This window comes from Sabethes cyaneus, chromosome 3 (assembly GCF_943734655.1).
Source record: "Sabethes cyaneus chromosome 3, idSabCyanKW18_F2, whole genome shotgun sequence".
Lineage (NCBI taxonomy): Eukaryota > Metazoa > Arthropoda > Insecta > Diptera > Culicidae > Sabethes > Sabethes cyaneus.
Window position 1 is genome coordinate 91,939,443 of NC_071355.1, and position 20,623 is coordinate 91,960,065.

General features: G+C 36.8%; 1 protein-coding gene across 1 annotated transcript in view; it reads right to left on the minus strand.

Moving 5' to 3' along the window:
• Positions 1 to 641: 641 nt before the first annotated feature.
• Positions 642 to 20,623, minus strand: part of LOC128743662 (uncharacterized) — a 137,961-nt gene continuing 117,979 nt past the window's right edge. Inside the window, exon 20 of the mRNA XM_053840281.1 lies at positions 642 to 10,100. Coding sequence (XP_053696256.1) covers positions 9,504 to 10,100 — 597 coding nt within the window. The 3' untranslated portion in view covers positions 642 to 9,503. The remainder of the gene's footprint in view (positions 10,101 to 20,623) is intronic.

Genomic DNA, 20,623 nt, shown 5'->3' on the forward strand with positions numbered 1-20,623 from the left:
CTACGATGGTTTAATGAACTGCTACAATATTTAAGTAAGCTTATTTCAGTGTGAAGTCTACACGTCAAGACTTCGTTCAAGGTACCTATTGATTTTTGAATAAAAATTTATGGAAAAACAACTCCGTTAAAAACTTTAGTGTGTTTGAAAATCATGCATGGATCAAGAGTATAACGCCATCATCGTGCTAGTGGTTTGAGTGTGCCTTGGAGTGTAGTGATCAGGGCTCGAAAAAGTCATATTCAATTGAAAATTGCCAGCCATTCGACCAATTAAATTATTTAAGATAATTTAGTTTATTAGTAGTTGACCCAAGCAGCAATGTAAGTTTTCTTGCACTCTTATGGCGGTCTTCATGATTAATTTTGGTCTTAAATGCCATCATTAGAGTGTAATAAAATGTTACTTGGGTTAGACTTATTATTTTGAATGTCAGTAATTTAATAAATTAAGTAAAAGTTTCGTACAATAAAACCAATTCAATCGTGCTTAGAATCAAACTGATATTTTTTCTGTCGTAACTTTCAACGATTTCGAACCCCGCTCGTGGAAACTGATAGTCACCTGAAGCAAACTTTGATGTGATATGTAATTTGGGTAGTATTGCAAAACCGAAAGAATCCGATGTGATAATTGTTGGGTTTTCATTACATTTACGGTTTTATTGATTTTTCTGCTTGTAATGTTCTCTTGAACAGTATCGTTACAAAGATGTATTTCTTCTGTTAGTTTCCGCCTGTTTTATTGTTGTTTCTTGTTGGTTTACTTTCCTGTTGGTATGGTTGAGTTCTTTACATTGTGTGGCTTTTTTGTGTGTGGTCTGATGTAGCTATATCACGCTGCAATGTTTTCTGTTTTAGTATAGCCGTTGAACTTGTTTGTACCTTTCAAGCCATGCGTTGTTCTTGTTGTTGTTGTCGTGCACTCGAAGTAACGCTACTGTTTTTGTTTTTCGATAGTCGAAAAGCTACTGACGTTTGGGGATAATAAGTTCAAACAAAAATCTCTGTACCTATTGTATGTGAATAACTTCAAGCAGTGTTGAGGTTTCAACCTAATGGCGTGTACATTGTTGTAGAAATTTCATTCGAGACAAGTGTCCATTGAGTGTTCATGGAAAGAATTTAGGTCAATGTGGTTTCAATTGCGTTAGCAATTGGAAGAAAAAAAAATCCGTTGCAGGTATGATATGTGTTTGCTTCATAATTTGTAAAGCTGAAATTAGAAAAAGATCGACCATGATGCTTTTTTTCTCGAATTTTCGCACATTTCGCTTTATTAGAATCTCTCTTCGACAGCTACTTGTCAAAACACTGCTTGTCACGCTATTTTCCGGTTTTGTCAGTTTTATACATAAATGAAGTACGTTTATGCAATAATCTATAATAATCATTCCACCTTCATCATAGAGATTGTTTGAATGTGTATCGTGTTTGTTTGCTACACTAGAATTTTTCTTAGTTTCTTTCCGCTTCTAAACTAATTATTGAGAGTTGAAAATTTGAATTTGGCTGTCATCTCGTGCGATTCTTCTTCTTCCTATTGATTTGATCATTATAATTAATTATTGTTTTTGTTCTCCGTGTTTTAGACTTGGTATATACTGATGAGATAGCGTAAACCGTTTTGTTCTGGACATAATTTACACCGTTAGATACAAGAGAGACGAGCATACCAAGCGATGAGTAAAGTTAAGCCGAAAGTGAAGTTTCGTTCTGTACTTACTGGTTCAAGGTTTTATCCGACGGTTAAGTTTTGGAGAGAAAAGCATTTCGTGGCATTATTGCGGAATTCAAAATGCAAACAGTTTGTAAAACACGGCTCTTTCTTGGTTCTTGTGTATAAAGATAGTCATAGCTTTTAGCTTTCTTTTATTTTTGTTGTGTTGCTTTACCTTCGATAATAGCTACCTTGTTTACATGGCTATAGAAAATGAAGAAGTCTTCGTCGTGACTATTTACAAAAAGCATGAGAAGCGCATTTGTTTTTGGAATAGTGTTTTATTTTTAGTTTACTCATATTTTCTTAGTGGTATATCTACTGTTTGTTATCTCAATAAATGTACAAAGCACTACGCTTCTCCACATCAGCTATTTTTTAACATTGTTTTGCGTTGCTCTATTTCAGCTTATTGTAATTCATCCAGATTTTCTTTTCACTTCCAATGATTCGCTAGCTGCAGCTATCTTGTCGTGCTTGTTTCGTAGCAGCGGCTGATTTTGCTGTTTTCTTCCAATAGTTTTTATGTAAACTTTTTTTTTGCAAAATGGCAAAGGAAACAAAACAAGAATAAGACAAGCGGAATTATCTGTGGATGTTTTGTGCCGATTCGTTACCAAGAGCTGAATGAATTTGAGCTATGTAGTTCCAACTAAAGATGAAGGAAGTGTTACGTTGATGTGCACATGGGAATAAAAGACAGTCATATACAGCGTAAGGTAATTTATGTATTCAAAATGGAACTGCTGGCACAAGAACGTTTAGTTGGTAGGAAGAGTACATGAATAAGATGAAATTGTATTCAATTCTATAAGAAACGCGCTCCAAAAATAAAAATGGAGGCTTGCTTTCTCTTGCTGTCCAAACGAAACAAGTGTTTGTTAAAATACAAAAGCACGACACGAAGGTAGTAGCACTAAAAGGTTAATTCCACGCGTCAAACATTCAGAAGGCACCGAACTTAATTTTTTATTTCAATTTATTTATTTCTCTTCTTTTCTTCAATATAACAACGAATACTACTAATTTTAAAGTGTTTTACAGTACTGATCGAACCCTTTTCTATCACCTTGCCCGCATATTCACATTGTTTACCAATCTTTTGGCGTCTAGTTACTATGAGTTGATTTTGTTTTGTTAACAAATATTGCGTGTTTGATAGATTTGTTCATGTTGTAAGTTGAGTGTGTTTTTTTTCTGTGTTCTTTAGAAGTAGTTAGCTGAAAAGTCAGTAAAAAGTTGAGGTGAAGTAAATATTTGACTGCTTTCTCTATTCTGGAGAACTAGATAATGACATGTTGAACGACAAATTTGACCGAATTGAAATGAAAAATTAGAACCATTTTTGCTTGATTCTTACAACTTGCTCTAATCTCGTTGTCGGTCTAGAAAATTTTATTCTGTAATCAGTTACAATATCTTACTAACTTTATAGTTTTATAATCGCATTCTGCTCATCTTTGCGCTAATTTGGCTGGGAAATAAAAAAAATCGCAACCACTTGCGTGGTTTACGTAAAATTAATACCATTTAGTTGTGTTATATTGGTTCCCAAATTTCAGTTCTACGTATCGTTTGAATTATTGAAAGAGAGATTGTTCTATAGCGGTTGTCATTTTTTACGTTATCTTTTGCGTCTGGTTCATGGATGGAAATTAGTGCTACTCGTTACCGGTGATTAGAAACGTAGTATTACGTACCACAACAAATGATATTTAGAAATATGTCATCATGTGATAACTAAAGAGTTTTTTAGTTCAGTATTCTATGAAAAAAGGGACAAAACTGACCCACTGGCTGACTGGGTAAACCGTTCGAAATTTCCAGAAAAAATCTGTCATATGTAGCTTTTCTCTAAAGGTTTAAACATTCAACTGGAACGATCAATAATTAATCAATCAGAGCGGGACACTTCATGGGACACTCATCTGGCACAGGCAATGGAAATTCGAGAATGTCGCGCGAGATTCAAGATGTCTGGTCAGTCTACATTAGGTATTCCCTGCTAACACAGTTGTTACAAAGTAGTTATGTTAACTGATATATGACTAATTCTTGTCATAAATAAGTTTATGCAACTAAAAGTGCTAAAATTGTGCTGCTTGAGTTTTTTGCTGAATACATTGATTCAATCGCGATGGAATGCTGTAAATATGCAGAGAAAGATCGTTCAATGTTGTTACCCTAGCACAGTTTCATGCTTGTGTCGTTTGGTTTGTGGCTGTTGATAAAAAAAGCTTACTCAGCACGTCTAATGATTATATTTTGCTTCACTTTAATGTGATTTGGGTTGTACGCCAAAATGAAAAATATTTGTATTCACACCAATGTAGCTGACATCCGTGGCGAAAATTGTAGGAAGGAAAGTTAAAAAAATCATGGTATCCAGGGGCATTTTAGAAACGGACAATTATGGGTGAAATCCCATGCTAGTAAGGATTTCAAAAGGTCTGACGCAAAACAAGCAGCGCTTCTCAGCGGGCCACTTCAACAGAATGCTGGAACATTCGAGCAATAAAATCAGCAACGTTAACCTTAACAACAATGATTTTTCTACCTGCAAGGACTGCTCACCTGCTTCCTTCCCGTGGAGATACACTGCGATATAAATACCCCACTCAAACAGCATGAAATCTTTCTGTCTATTGGGAAGGAAAAAAACGAAGGCAAGTAAAACTGGGCCTGGACTCCAGTTAGTTGCGACCGGTAGAAAACAGGTTTTGTGTTGTAATAAGAGTGGAAAAAATTAATGCACTTTCGTGGTTCGCAAGAACCTTGAAATTGATAACTAGATACTTATCTACCATTTACATTTGACATTATTGGAAATTTTGAAACACCCTCACTTTTTATGTGCACAGATCTCGGCGAGTGGCAACTATATCCGCATCAGTGCAATATAGACAGAACAATAAACATGTAGTTTAGTATTGTGCAGTGGAAATTTTCAAAAAAGTGGCGTTTATCTCAATAGGGTGATTTAGAAGTCCGCCTTGACGTAAGTCTCATCATTAATGTTGAAGATTTTCCAGGTGCTTGCGCAAAATAAACGGTGCTTTTCGGGTGAAGCCATTTTTTACAATTTTCGAAAAACTCGCCGCTATAAAAATAGAGCGTGAACAATGCACTCTAAACTACTTCTACTTAAATTTTCTAAAGAGAAAATACCCAATGGGCAATTTTCTACATCGTTTCTTCCGTGGTGCAATTTGATGTGGGACACCCTTTAGGTTACAATTGCAAAGTGAAGTCCCCTTTAGTAACCAATTTTGTTAGCTATTTATCAAAATTTTGGTGAAACAAGAACCGATTTACACAGTAAAAATGGCTGCTAATTGTGTTCCGTAATGCTAGAATGTGTCCCGAGTCTAATAAATTGGCGCCAGTTTCGTCCAATAAACGAGTATTGGGCGATAATGAGGCGGAAGCTAAAAATGAAGGGTGCTGACACAATTTTTTGTCAGTTTTTTATGAAATATAATGTTATTACCTTAGAACAGAAGTTGAAGTTCAAACCTTGCGACGACCAAAAGTGGTAACAGAGTCTCATTCAATTTTATTTTTCTTTTGAAAGCTTTTTCGCATAGAGAGAACCCAGTAAACAATTTGGTTTGTATATTTCGGTTGCCACTGAGAGATACGAATTCATATCCGTACGAAAAAGTTATATTTCACACCACATAAGAACATATAAGTACCAAAGTGGAGGCAATATACGTGCAAAAATTTTGATAATTCTATCTTACATTCTATACAACAATTTTTGGAACGCGCAACTTAATAATCCTTAATATACGATTAAGATATATCTAAATGTTACAGTCATTTATACTGCTTTACAATTCACAGCAATAAGTTGTATATGACGACACGCACGACCGCAAACCAACTTATTGTACACTTCGCCTTGACATACTCTAATCATTATGCAATTCCAATGTAAAATGGACATGCATACGACTTAATGTGAACTTTCTATTACGATCTTGTGTTATCTGGGAAATAACTGCAATATGTGCAGAACACTTACTCTCTTTTGCTTCTATATACTTTCGTGTGTGGATGTTTTCGTAGAAAGTCTCACTACTGCGAGGTTATCTAGTATGTGTAGAATACCTTCCATTTCTGTATTCTGTTCTGTGTTATTACTTTTATTTCATTTTAAGAAACAATGGTTGTAAACAACAATACACGCATTCGAAAGTGCATCCTTTCTAAATGACCAATCTTTAGTCATTCATAAAAAACAACATAATGTTTCGAAAGGATAACTCAAAGGGTGGTCGTGGTATTAAATTAATTAAAAAACGATGACCATACTCGGTAATATCATTTGTGATGGACGTAATACTGCAGCAACATATGATAAAACTTTTGGTGTGAATCAATAACCCTAACTCGCAGAGGTAAAAATATGTCGTCAGAAATTCCAAATACACCTTTTGTTGTATGATGAGTAACGTAGTTGTTCGAGTCATACCTGTTGTTCGGCATTGGCGGAACTAGCATTGATTTGGGGGGCTGTAGCGCCCGGCATTCTTCGAACGTTATATTTCGTCAACGTATTGAAATTAAATACCAATTGGTGGATGTAATTTTATTGAAGCGATACTAATAGAAATTACGCTGGGGTTTTCATTAAGCATATTTAGCGAATTATTCGGATAGCGAACTATAATTTTTAAGTTTAAAGAATTGATCTCTTTTTACTAAAGATGCTTAAATTTTCACAATGCAAAGTGAGGCTAACCTCTTTAGCTAGTTCCGCCAATGTTTTTTTTAAGTAAAACCCTAACAATTTGGTTTTGTTTCTGTATGGCTGCATTGTTCAAGTAAAGCATGCACGTTTTGTAGCGCATGTATATGAGAGGAGTAAGTACAAGTTTGTATGTGTGCTGTAAAATTTTGACCAGACCTCATGCCAAGCTACAGTCGTCGGGCCCTAGAAAAACAAGGAGAGCGATGCAAGAATCTTGTTATACTTCTGTAATTGATGTTATAATGAAACGTAATAGGTGTGCAATTTCTCGCCGAAGGAGTAAGATTAATTAAGTGAAAGCGATCAAAATAGTTTGAGCTGGCTGCCATTCCGGAGCGCGCGCGTTAAATTGGGCAAGCCACAGTTAGCCATCACCGGCGTTCAATGCGAATTAACACAGAGTCAGTTAGAGAAAAAGTAATTCAAAATCAAAAGAAAATAACTTCAATATAAAATACATGAAAACTACTTACGTTTCTGGCCTTGCAACGCCATTCGATTCATGTTCTGTCCAAGGTTAGATGAAATAATTACTAAGAAGTCCTTCACTGTTTAATTTTTTTTGAAACTATAGCTTTTGATAACAACCGCAGACCGCATTTTTCCTGGGTGTACCATAGGCTTGATCTACAAAAATAGCAGAACAAACTTTTTGACGTTTTGAAAAGAAAGTAAGAAGGCCGCTAATTTTTTCATATCCAAAAATACAGAAGCTGGAATTATTTCGACATTACCTCACCTCATCTTAGCAAAACGGTGCACGTGTTGATAGTACGTACATGTATTGTTTGTGTGTATCTGTGTATGTGTGGAAGGAGACACGCGTCTGTGTGTGAGTAACTATTTCAGAGATTGCTCCAATTTGGCGATAAAATATCTATGTTCCAAACCGTATTGAGCAACAAACCCGTAAGAATTTGTCGTACAACGTCGGGCAGACGCAAGCAAATGGTTGGCTTGTCTTGGACGACGTCCGTCCGACAATTCTTATCCGTTTTTTATGCGGTTTTGTTTAATTAAAATGAAAAAGTGGTTTCGAGTAAAGGAAGAAAATACTGTCTTTACTAATTTATTCAACACGAATTAATCGGAATGTAAAAACGAAAACACTAAACATTCATTTTGGCGTACATCTCCTTTTAATTGAATAGCCAAATAGATTAATTTAAGTAGGTTATTTATATAATGAACTTGAACATACATATTACATCGAGAAATTGAAGCCACCTCTGGTAAACGTACTCCAGTGTACCGTACAATACGAGTGTTATGGTGTGTTGGTTTCCTACACAACATCGTCGCAATATTCGTCTGATGTAACTTATTGATTCCCGGCTTGCTTGGAGTGAGAGTGGTCATATGTTAAAGTTTGTTAGCGAGTTTAGTTTTTTTGTTTTTTTTTCTTGTTTGCTTTTATGTTACATTCCTTTTTCCATTAGCGCGTCATCATGACTCGTCACAAAATTGGTTATTTTTTGTTGTTTTTTCTTTCGTTTTGTTTATTTTTAAAGTTTGGTTAATAACTATAAATATTCTCAATTTAATAATGGTGGGTAAACATTTGTGGTCGTCTTTATTTTTTTTTAACATTTCACCTGGAATTAAAGTTTTTCTGTTCTTTGTCAACGTTCGGCCGTGTTTCGTTCAGCTAACAACCGGCAACAATCGTTCGTTTCGCTAAGATTTGTTTCATACTTACCGACCTAGCACTGTTATTTACAAGCCGATCTAGGATTTTGTTTTTGTTTTCGGCTATTCGATTTGCCTTCGAATCCTATGCTCAAGAGAAACTTCAAATCAGTAGCTGGAGCTTTGAAGTAATTTATTATTTTGTTTTATGCTTTCTTTTGTATAATACACTAATTGTTGCAATAGCTACATATTTTCCTTTAGATTTGTGATAGGTGACTTTAAATACAACGTTTTAGCGAGTCTCTGAATAAACAAACAAAGGTAGTAACAAATAATAACAGTGTAATAGGTTGATATTTGCTTACTCTGCAATTCACATTATAAGTTAGGAGTCAATGATAAGATAACGATAAAGATTGATCTCAAGATTTTTGTTTCATTATTATTGAAATACTTATACTTGATTAATAATAATTAATATATCATGTTGTGCTAAAGACGCTTCGCTTCGGTTCAATTACGTTTTGTTACTTTCATATTTGCTAGCATGTGGTGATGGATTATGGATACACAATTGTAAAGATGCATTTTTGGTGATTTCTAATGTTTGAACAGCACTTTGAAGCATGAATGTTGATTTGTTCATCTCTTTAAATATATATGATATATTTATAGCATTATTTTATGGAATGATATGGGTAATGATTTGCTTTAAATGTAAATATCACCTTGTCATTCACTTTGTTTTTTTTTTTGATCACTCATCTTAATGTTAGAACTTGTCTTTTATGCCCGGTAATAACTACAACATTGTATAATTTTAACTTTTCTCTCATCTTAAATCGTTTCCGGAACCAAAATTTGAAATGCAACGAAACGTATTAACAATGTTTAAACGCCTTTGTAAAGTTTTATCTACATCTTTGAAGAACTGTTTCCATTGTTTTCGAAGTAGAACAAACAATTGTTAAGTCGAGGAAAATCGTATGGGGTAAACAATACTTTGTCGAAACTTTGCGGAAAATACGTGTGCGTGATCATGTCTTTGTTTTCTTTTGTCTAGTCACTATAGCTATAATTATTAAACTTCATTAAACCTAAAAAAAACTAGCTTTTGTCGTATTTACATGTTTCAATCTTCCCATTTTGTATAAACCAAAGCTATTGACAACGATTTTTTTTTTACTTTTTACAGACTAGCCTATTTTACTTGTTCCTTCATTTTCCGACTCATTTATGCTACCTTTCCATCCCGTATTGTGTTTGTCGTAGGATTCAGAATGTTGAGAGTAATTCATAGCAATAATATTGTACAGTATAGTCTAGCTTCATTACAGTTCCAGTGATAATAGTCGTAATTATATTTGTAATGTTGTAAACTAAATGCCTGGGGTTATTTACCACCAAGTCCAAATTTCATAAATATCAGCTCTTTACCTTTGGACAGGATATCACCGCCTGGTGCTGCCATTTCTTGAATCTTGCCCATGATGTTGGGTCCCCCTGGTTGACCGGGTTGCCCAGGCTGACCAGGTTGACCAGGTTGGCCGGGCTGACCTGGCTGTCCAGGTTGCCCGGGTTGCTGTTGTTGCTGCTGTTGGCTGCCGCCCAAACCAATGTTCATTCCTAAACTACTAAATGGACCGGATGACTGTTGTTGGGGCTGTTGGTTCATTTGGCCGGGTTGCTGCTGGGTCTGTGCGGCTGGTTTTTTGCCAAATAGACCACCGGTAGCGGCTCCGGCGGCCCCAGATAGCAGATTGGTAGCTGTAGAGAAGACACCACCGGATGACGCTGAGGTCGTGGGTTGTTGTTGGGCTTGCTGGTTTTGCTGCATTTGTTGTTGCTGCATCATTGACGGTTGCTGCTGTCGCATCTGCTGCTGTTGTTGCTGTTGTTGCAGTGGCTGTTGCTGCATACTACTCATTCCGCCAACATTACCACCGATCCCTATTCCTTGACCGATCATCCCTCCCATCCCCTGCATCCCCTAGAAAACGCAGTAGTTGCGTTAGTCTATTCTTAAATAAGCCCACCAAGCCCACTTGTATTAAGAAACGAATTGCTTACTACACAAACAAAAAACAGGGCTTAAAAATCGAAAAAGTAACATTGGAAAATCGTATCAAGAAACAGAACACAACACAACTCAAAGAGGTAGAACTACTTGTTCGGTACGGGTGAGTTTGGAGACGTGCGTTGATAGAAATTGGAGGAATGTTGCAACTCTGGTTACGTTTTGAGCAGTTCTAGTTAGAGCATACACTAGTAGATATGTTGTTACTACACTAGGATACTAGTTTTCTAATTAAAACTGTGAAGTACTCGGGTATGGAATTCTTGCTATTAATTGGCATATCTTTTATTTCAATACTTGACGAGCAAAGATTGTGACTCATAGTTTCAGATGCTGACAAAAAATACACTATAAAACTGCTGCAATATCCGATCAAAATAAAGCAGAATCTTGATATTACGTTCCGTTTTCGGATCCTGACTTTCTGCTTTTATTCGACAGACTTCGCAGTCAACTCTTAGTGAATAGGACAATTGCGGTGCTAGTATTACAATCCTGTTGATTCTAACCGTCTTCCCCAGTCGAAATTCGAACATGCGATGACTGACTTGTTAGGCCTGTGTCGTACCTCGCGAAAGGCTGAACTGAACGGCAATATGAAAATGTAGATGCCAAATTGAAATGTAAAAAACTTCATTTAGGATTCAACCAGTTCAACGTGATGCTAAAATGTAAGGTTCAATAAGTAGGACATGTATAGCACATTGTGCCGCGGCACTCCAGAAATATCAAGTGGCACACCTCCGGTTCAATTTTACATATGAAATGGGAGCACTACCAGTTGTCAAAATCATCTCGCACGATTGCCAGAACTATCAGATTATAACGAATTTAACAAATCATGCAGTTCGGCACTTTCGGTACAGCATCGGCTCGTTTGAAGTCGCCTAACATAAAAACGGCTATGCCGAGCGACCGACCCCTTCGTGAGAATTGATTTTTCTATGCTGGGCCAGCAAAACATAACTCTCACCCGTTTTGTTTACATTTGCGACATTTGCCCTTTTGTTAATTCTATCTAGAATTTATTGGAACTGCCGAGTGCCAATGAATGATCATCTGCATCATTACATCATGAATGTAATGATCATCACAAAACGTCTTCTTAGAAAAACGCTTACAAATAATATTCAGTGGATTGGCATTGGCAACCCTGCCCCGGAAAGTAGCTTGTCGTTGTATTTATTTCTCTAGTGAAATAGTTGAAAATTCATTGTTTTTAAGCATAATAGTGGCCCAATTAGTCTGTAGTGAGTGGATAATGTTGCTGTGCAGCTCTGCAGTAAGAAAAATGGCATGGATACAAATACATTTGAGCGCTAAGTATACGTTTTTATGTTTTTTCTTAAGGGAATGCAAGCCAATGAGGTATATACAGGAGTGACAATGGCGGTTAAGTGGAGCTAGTGCCAAAGAAATTTCATCGTGGTGGAGGTGGAATCAAGAATCAACCAATCACGATCAAGCGTGACGTTAAACTGCAAAAACATCCCGCGGTTTGTTTTTGTAGCTTAACATCCATTACTGATTTTTCGTTACCAATACTATCAAATGTGTTCTTCATCCGCTTCTTCTTTATACCTCATTGAATGCAAGCGCGTAGTGTAATTGTGATAGTAATTACGCGCTCATTACGATTTACTTTAAATTCAAAATGAGTAAAATAATTTCTTTACCTTTTTTGTTAAAATTGGGATTACCCCGAATAGAATTGCTAGTTTATGACAATATGATTGTAATGAAAGCATAATAATATATAATATATATTCATTGCATATATGCAAAAACGTTAAAGGAATTCTAGTGTAAAATGATTCTAATGTTAATTCCGGGTGCGGCTTACCGATGGGAATATTGGGAATAGAGTTAGCATCCTATATCCCGAAACTAAGCAACTTGCAGAAGGAAGTTACCACTCGAAGTTTTTTTTTTAATTTTCACTGTCGGACGGTGGAATATAGTTAGGTTACTACTAGAAATACTTAGAGTAAGAGATACGCGGAAAGTCCACGATTTGGCATTAGTGTACGAAAACTGCCAGCACTTGCTGTAGAGCAAAATGCTGCGGCAGTATGACTTAAATGTTTTCATTGAAAACTTTTCAACATGATCCGCTTCTATTTTGTTTACATCAATTTTGCACAATAGAGCGATATATCTTTCATCTTAATCGATGTGAAGTGCATTGAAAAGCTTTACACACACTGTGTCTGAGTATAATATTCAAAATGCGTGACAATAGCTTAAGTAGATTTCATAACTATTTCAATACTTGTTAATCAAACATTAAGCAAATAGTATGTGTGCTCGATTGGCTCCCTTTTGACTTTTGATTCGAATCACTCGCTGCTCGATTGGCTCCCAAGATGGCTGCTTCTGCGTATCTCTCATACTCTAGGTATTTCCAGTTACCACATCACACGCACGCAGCGGGGTGCTATCCTTATCTTAACGAACGGTGTTTGACAGTCGACTTAACGAAGGGCGCTATTTGCAAGAAATGCAGGAAATAGCGCCCGTCTGACAGGTAAATTTGCTGCCAACCTTGTCGAGATGTGCTGAGGATGTTGGCAACAAAAACATGGCACCCATCGCAAGCCCCTGCACGCACGCTTACAAACAAAATAAGGTTTTGCATGGGCGAGCATAACCTCACTTCTTTGACGTCTATCAGTGGTTTGTTTACATGGACTTGGAACATGGGTTAACATGTTGAAACTGAAGCCTTAAGCAACGGCCTTAACGGCAAGTCAGAAAAGCACAAAAACTGCCATTCCGAGTAGTTTGGAGGGCGACACTGCTGGATAATACGCTTTTAAAACGTTTGACTCCAATTTATGCATATCGCGTTCGCCTAACAAGTAGTAAACAAACCACGAGTAGATGTCAAATGGGTGAATTGCGTTCATTCCGGTTCATTTGTGACGTCACCTTGCAAAACCTTATACCCTGTAAGCGGTAAATATTTTGAAAAAACAATTGCACAAAACGTTCTTCGAGTACTAATTAACAGTGTTCTAAAGAATAAAATATAATAAAACTATAAGTGCTATAAGCGTTCCTTAAAGAATATGAATCACAAATATGCTGTAGTTTGCCCTACCCTTTTAGGCTTGAGTTCATGAAGTTCATTTACTTTACGATGAACACATTTGCCAAAAAGTAATTATGTTCATTCTGCCCAGATCATCTCTTGGCGCTCTATTGTATCAAGATGGCAGCTTGCGTTAATTTCTCATACCCTGAAGATAACTAGCTTGTGCACCATTTAGGAACTTTTAATAGCTGTCAAATATATGCTCTGTGCTCTTGTCCGGTCCAACCTTGAGTACTGCGCTCCTGTGTGGAGTCCGTACTACCAAAATTGAGTTGACCGAATCGAGTCAGTGCAGCGCCGATTCATACGTTTTGCACTTCGAAGATTGCCCTGGAACGACCCCTTTCAGCTGCCCTGCTATGAACAACGCTGCAGACTCATCGATCTTGACCCGTTGAACACTCGTCGCGACTTGATCAGAGCAATGGCAGTCGCCGACATGCTGACCTCGAGAGTGGATTGCCCATGTCTACTCGCGAACCTCAACATATTCGCCCAAAGTCGTGTTCTACGCAACGGTCCATTTCTGCGTGTACCGCATCGGCGAACCAACTATAGCACATTTAGCACAATCATCGGTCTGCAACGCCATTTCAATCGATTTACACATAGCTTCGACTTAAACGTCAGCCGCGAGGTACTGAAAACTCGTTTCCTGGCACTAGCACGTAGATTCTAGATTCTAAGTATATCAGTAGGGCCAGTAGGCCTGTTGATATTTTTATACAAATAAACAAACAAATATGTGTTTGAGGATACTGTAACTCTCATCATGAATCAACTTCCTAAGATTTGTCTATTCTTTGATGATAAAATCGTTAATGACTTACGATTTTCACAATAGATATTTCCGAAAAATCGTGTTTATTTTGTTAACAATCGATATACAGAAATTCAGGGAAACATAATTTCAGCAAAAGAAATTTTTGAATGTTGCAGCGACATCATTGCTATTCATCAAAGGTGGCAGGGGGTTGCCTAAGAAACTATTGCAATGCTATGATCAATCCCTTAGCTTTCGTTATTAGAACCATTTTAAGTCTACCACACTACAGTTGATAACCGTCTATCTTTTCGGCGGTAAAAGCAAAGGGCAATCATACAAAAATGATTACCGTCGGCGGGGGAGTGTATGTGTGCGTGCATGGTTTAAACGGGTGGGACAAAATTAGATATGAGACTATCTAATATAAGGGTGCGGCGGTAGTTTAATTGCAAAAACACTTGGGTACCAACCGAGAGAGTCTTGCCATTAAATGACCCCATGTATTTTGGCCTCATATCTAAATTTCTCAGCCTCATACAGTTTACAGTATAAAACAAAAGTTAGTTTGTTACTTAGAATGCTACGATACGTCATTGCAGCAACAATCTTTCTCCTTTTCAGATATGTGGCTATTCCTACAAAGCATTGTATAAACTGTTTTGAAGTAAGAGTTAGTTTACTTCTATTGCTTTTAATACATATACTTTGATTGTTATGAAGTCGTTCAGAAAACGATGGCAAAATTTAAATTTTACATATAAATTAGACACTGATAAATGCCATATAAATCCACATTCCCTCACTTTGATCGCTGTCTTTGAAGTGATCTTTTAACATGAACCGCACATCTCCAAACTCGATCCTCCTACGCATACTAAAAAGCTGACGTGTAAGTGCATTAATTATGTATGTAGAAAAAATCTATGTTTAAAAGAAATAATGGTAATGATAATTGAAACATGTTCGAAAGTTTATAACGTCACGAGCTTAAGAAACTAAAATAAAGCTATCTCACTTAATACATGTAATGTATAAAAATAATAGAAATAATCAATCATAACAATCAATAGAAAAACAGAGAGAGAGAGAGACAGAAAGAAAAATAGCAAGTTCTAATCAAAAATAGATTAAATTAGCTGTCTAACTAATCCGAAACTAGTTTACAGGGAGATATTGTCGATAGGTCGTGATTCTAGTTTAAAATTTCCCTGAAAGATGCCTTGTAACTCGCCATTCAGGTTTGGCTTGAAAGTGGGCCAAAAACTGCTTCGGGCGGAAAAGCAAAGCATAATCCAATATAAAGAACAAGAAGCAAATGAAATGTGCGCGTTTGTATTGGACGCTTCCAAACTTCCAAAAAGTTTTTGTTTGGATTAGGATACCACAGTTAGTGGCAAATTTGTTACATATTGGCTTCGCTTTAATTTAAAGTAGTGCAATAAAAAATTGCAGAACATAAAAAAAAAATTGATGATTCAAAATTTAGATTGTTCAAATTCTTAAGAGCAATAGTTATGACGCAATGTTTTGTCCTATAAATTGTTCGACGACAAAATTATACTTTTATTTCGCTTGGCACAATTGCGAATCGAATTGTTAATCAATTCATAGTTGAATCATTTTTATGGATTGAGTTAATTGTCAACAAAACGTCTGAAGATTGAAGATTTATTTAAATAATTTTTCTTTAATAACGATTGTTTTTACAACCGACGGTAGAATAGAGCAAAAATGAAATAGGGGATGGCTATTGAAGCAACACTTATTAAGTATGTATAACATTTCTCTTTACCCAAGTTGGGGGTGTTCTACATACCTTCGTCGATTGTAAAATCTATCTTTATAAAAAAATTGTTTTAAAGTATTTTTCAATCTAATTATTTGTAGGTTTGTCGGGTTATCAATGCCAAAGTATTAACTATTGTAAAAAATCAGGCTAGTTATGTATAGAAGCAGGTTACAGTTTTGTGAGTACCTAATACAACAAAACCATCACAAACGATGCTAATGTTATTGCATTATAGCCCTCGTTTCATATACAAAGGCGCAAAATAATTGGCTGTTATTAACAAAACGTCTATGCTAGGTTTAGTTCTATTGAATTTATGCATTTTACGATTTCGCTAAGTCCGACTATATAGATTAGAAATTATACAACAATACATAAGAAACTCATAATAAATGGAAGATTCTAATTGCTTTATTATCCTAGTTGCAAAGCTTTGTAAACAAAAGATGGCATGCCATTATAAAAATAAAACTCAAAAGCAGGGTAATAATTCTATTGCGACATTCCCATAGATGTACGTTTAAATTTGGTTAGTTAGGATAGTGTACAAGCAAGGCTTCAGATTGCCAAGCTGGATATTTTAGACAGCAAAAATCTAGGATGTTGGTTGCTGATAGAACTGTGCAATAGATCATTGTTTTCATAGTGGTCAAATGTCGGCCTAGTGTAGTTGGTATCGTTTTTGATGACGGCACTGCCGATGAACTCGGTTCTATTCCTAGCACCAAGGTGCTATCACTTCAGGACAGTAAATTAACATTAGTTGTGCCCAACAGTAGTGAGCAATGTATTGATAAGTAAATTATCATGGAGCATATTTTAAATGTCGTAGCCTGAAGAATTTTTCTATTAACATTGTGAAGATATCATTATCTTCATTTCTTTCTGTTTATTTCTATTTTGAAACTGTCTTTACGTCTCTACTATTGAGATACGAGCTTATGGTTTATCGTTTGAAGCTACCACGCACAGACAACAGATTTATTTGCACAGATATACAACAACACACATTTTACAATACAAGAGTAGGCATTCGTTACGACATAGAAAGAGACAGAGACATACAGGAAAGGCACAAAAGAATATATTTATATAAGGGACAACATAGTGTTTCATTTGACATACAATATACATTTAATTGGAAGAGGAAAAGGTTCAGCAACATTTCTGAAGTGCTTATCAGCTAATGGAAAAATCAGATACAAAGGACTTCTTGTACACTTTGAAATACGGAGGAATAGGTCAGTATTGTTTCACAAACTACAGTAGGCACAGTAGAAGGTTTGCAGTGGTAGTTATAGATAACTTCGTTGGACACTTCCAACGTTGAAGGGATTTCAAGGGATTGTAGATAGAGATAGAACTACGACAGTTTGACATAGACAAGACTGTTCCCTGCCCAGTTACCGGTGAGACTGAAAGATCAAAATGTATTGTACTGTCTCAAATGTGAACCAATTTTAGTGTACTTGTGTACTGCTTAAATGTAGTTCGGGAGGATAACTGAAACTTGGTAATAAACACAAGGGAGTTCAATGGCGAAAAAATAATCATAAATGTCTCATTCTCTTTCTATCTCTTTTGGAACATCTTCACATCATTCTTTGCAAAGGTTGTGCTGCATTCATGGATGCAGATCCATATTTCACGGTTTTCAGTCTGCTTTTGCTTTTAATTGAGAGCGAATATCATTGAAAAATCATATGAGATGATATATTCGCAATTGGTGTAAAAAGAAAAAAAGGACTGATGAAATAAGAAAATAAACATTGGGAGCAAAATGTAACAAAAATATAACGAAGCATTAAAAATTATAACAAAGCTTTTTATTTAAAAGTATTTTCCACGATGATTTGTTGTTAATATTATTGTAAAAAGATTGTTGTAAAGCATTTTTCGAACTAAAATTTTCAAATCACACTGGCTTTCTGGTTGAGTTGAATAAATGTATTTGAAATTTATGGTTTGTGGGGTAGTTTGTCAAGGTTTTTTCTATCTATTTCATTTATCCGATTGATTGTAAAGGTGTAGAATATAGACATAAATCATTTACAAAAGATAATTAATCCCAGTTTGAATAAGTATGTGCATGTTGATTCTGGTATTGGTTTGCATAATTTTTGTTAAATTTAATTCTAAATTTTAAACACATTTACGCTCTGTTCTAAAGCAGTCCAAATTTATTTGATGCAACTTAAATTTATTTATTCTATCCAGAGATCAAAGCTTCGTGAAACATTAGCATACATGTTTGTTGTATATCTTATCAGGCGTTTATGGCCTGGACAATAGTCATTAAATAGGTTGAATAAGTTGCTATTCAAATAATCTCGAATACAGATGACAGCTCATTGAAGATTAAAATATAATACCGTGGACCCCCGTTCGTTTGACCGTTTTCAATCTAAACATTTTTTAAATTTGAATCCCGCCAATTAAAATGTCACAGTCAACCTGACATCATTTGCTTGTGAAGACAATATCAATAATTGCAATTTGTTTGTACTGATCTAGCGTGATTAAGCTGTAACAAATTCCGTTTTCCCAACGATTCTGATAAAAACTCGATCATAAAACGAAATAATCGCTACTTATAACTGCCAGCTAAATTAAACCATCGAAACAATAACATAGAGCCGGGCGGCCAGTTCATACAAGTTTTAGCATCTATAAGTTGCCCGTTGTTCAAATTACAAACTAACCCCGTTAGTTTGCATAAGGAAGCGTTCAAATTAGCGGGGATCCGCGGTATAACTACCAGAAGCATGCCTGCCTATGGAAAAAAATATAAAGAATGACGCTGATTGACACTTCAATATTAAAGAACTTTGCTTTATGGAGGATAAAGAGAGATCTTGAGAAACATACACAACTATTGTTAAATATATGTACAAGGGTTTTAAGAGTTGAATCTGTCACGCTATATTGCACGCCAAAAGTTGTCAAGGAGGGAACCTTCTGGGCAACTAAATCCAATTTAGCAGTTAAGATAATAGTGTTCCACTCTCATATTGTTCAGTGTGGATTTTACAGAGTTACAACCCAGCTACAAGGAACTGAATGAAGCCTGAGGAAAGCAAATAACCTCAAAATTTTGAAATCAGGCGCAAATGCACTGAATTAGTTCGGATAAGCGTCAGGAACTACATAACACCGAAAGTTGCAAAGTTGGCTCTTCAAAGTTCTCTCCTACAACAAGAGCTTCCACATGAGTCGATGCCGCTGTAGACGTTTAAATCGCAAAACTCGGTGCAACTATTCTCCAAGGATAGAGACCCAAACAATGTCTGTACTCTAGAAATTGCTGTCCAGCTGCATCTCAGACAGTATTCTTATTTTAGAACAAATCACCTCACGAAAATCAAGGAGAGATTAGAACATTCGGCAAGGACCTAGGTGAATTAAGAAAGACCACTGGAAATTCGTAACATAATAATGTAGATGGCTGAATATTCGGAATAACAGTAGATCGAGTAATATTGGCTCTGGTATCGTCGCTTCGATGTTGTAGTACTGCAGGAATTATAGCAGAAAGTTGACTAGGTACGATGCAGCACTAACAGAAGGGTTGTACAACAATCAAGTCGGTATTGACTTAATTGCGCTAGGGAAGAAGCAAAATCGTGTGTTCAAGTGGCAGGCGGTAGGGAACTCTGGAACTACAGCATCATTAACGCACACTACCTATACGAAAGAGGACACGATGACGCAAAGAAACTGTTCTACACTCACTTGGAGGATGTCTGCGACAGTTGCTCGCATCATGACATCTTTATTAGGGACATAAACGGTCGCATTCCTTGGCTGCTAAACGGCTGAATAATGCGTACCGTCGGTGCCTTGTGCACCTGTAGGCATAAAATAGACCCTACAGTGATTCATAGCCTCTTATTCAGTAACTTCTATCCCTACCTCCTCGTGGTACCAACTGGGATACGAGCAACCTTGGTGGAGATTGGTTAACCAACCCCGGTGGAAGCGAAGATCGTATGCCGACAGGGAAGGAGGGCTCTTTTGAGCTTCGTTGGCCCTCCGGCGAAACGCGGGGTTGGTGTAGCAGGCTTTGCAAGCCGCTACCACGAAAAATACTAAAGCACAGAACGAAGAACAAGGAAATTCTTACTGGAACAATCGGAATAGACCCACGGGACGGAAAAGGATTATGGGTTTTAGAACTTCGGGACGGGGAGCTGCCGATCTCTCAACTCCCAAGGAAGCACTCAAGTGCTCTCCGACGTATTGAAGAGCCGCAAGATCGACGTCGTAGTGCTGTAAGAGGTGTACTAGAACAACTCTACGGTACGGTACGTACGTTCAGAGATGGACATACCATCTACCACAGCTACGGCAACACACACGAGCTGGGTACAGCTTTCATAGTGACGGGTGAGATGCGGAAACGGGTGATTGGGTGGGGGCCAATCAATCCTTGAATGTTCAGGATGAGAATCGAGGGCCGGTTCTTCAATACAAGCATCATCAACGTGCACAGCCCTCACCTCAGAAGTACCGTTGACGACAAGGAGGAATTCAACGCGCAGTTGGAGAGTGAATACGACCATTGCCCAAAACATGATATCAAGATCGTCATCGGGGATTTCAATGTCCAGGTCGGCCAGGAGGAGGCCAGCGCACAACAGCTGATCAACGAAATGGGCCTAAGACTTGTCGGCTTTGCCGCCTCTAAGAAAATGGACGTACGTAGTACCTTTACCAGCACAGAATTTTACACAAGGTCCTACACTTGGAGATCACCAAATCAAACAGAACCACAGATCGACCAC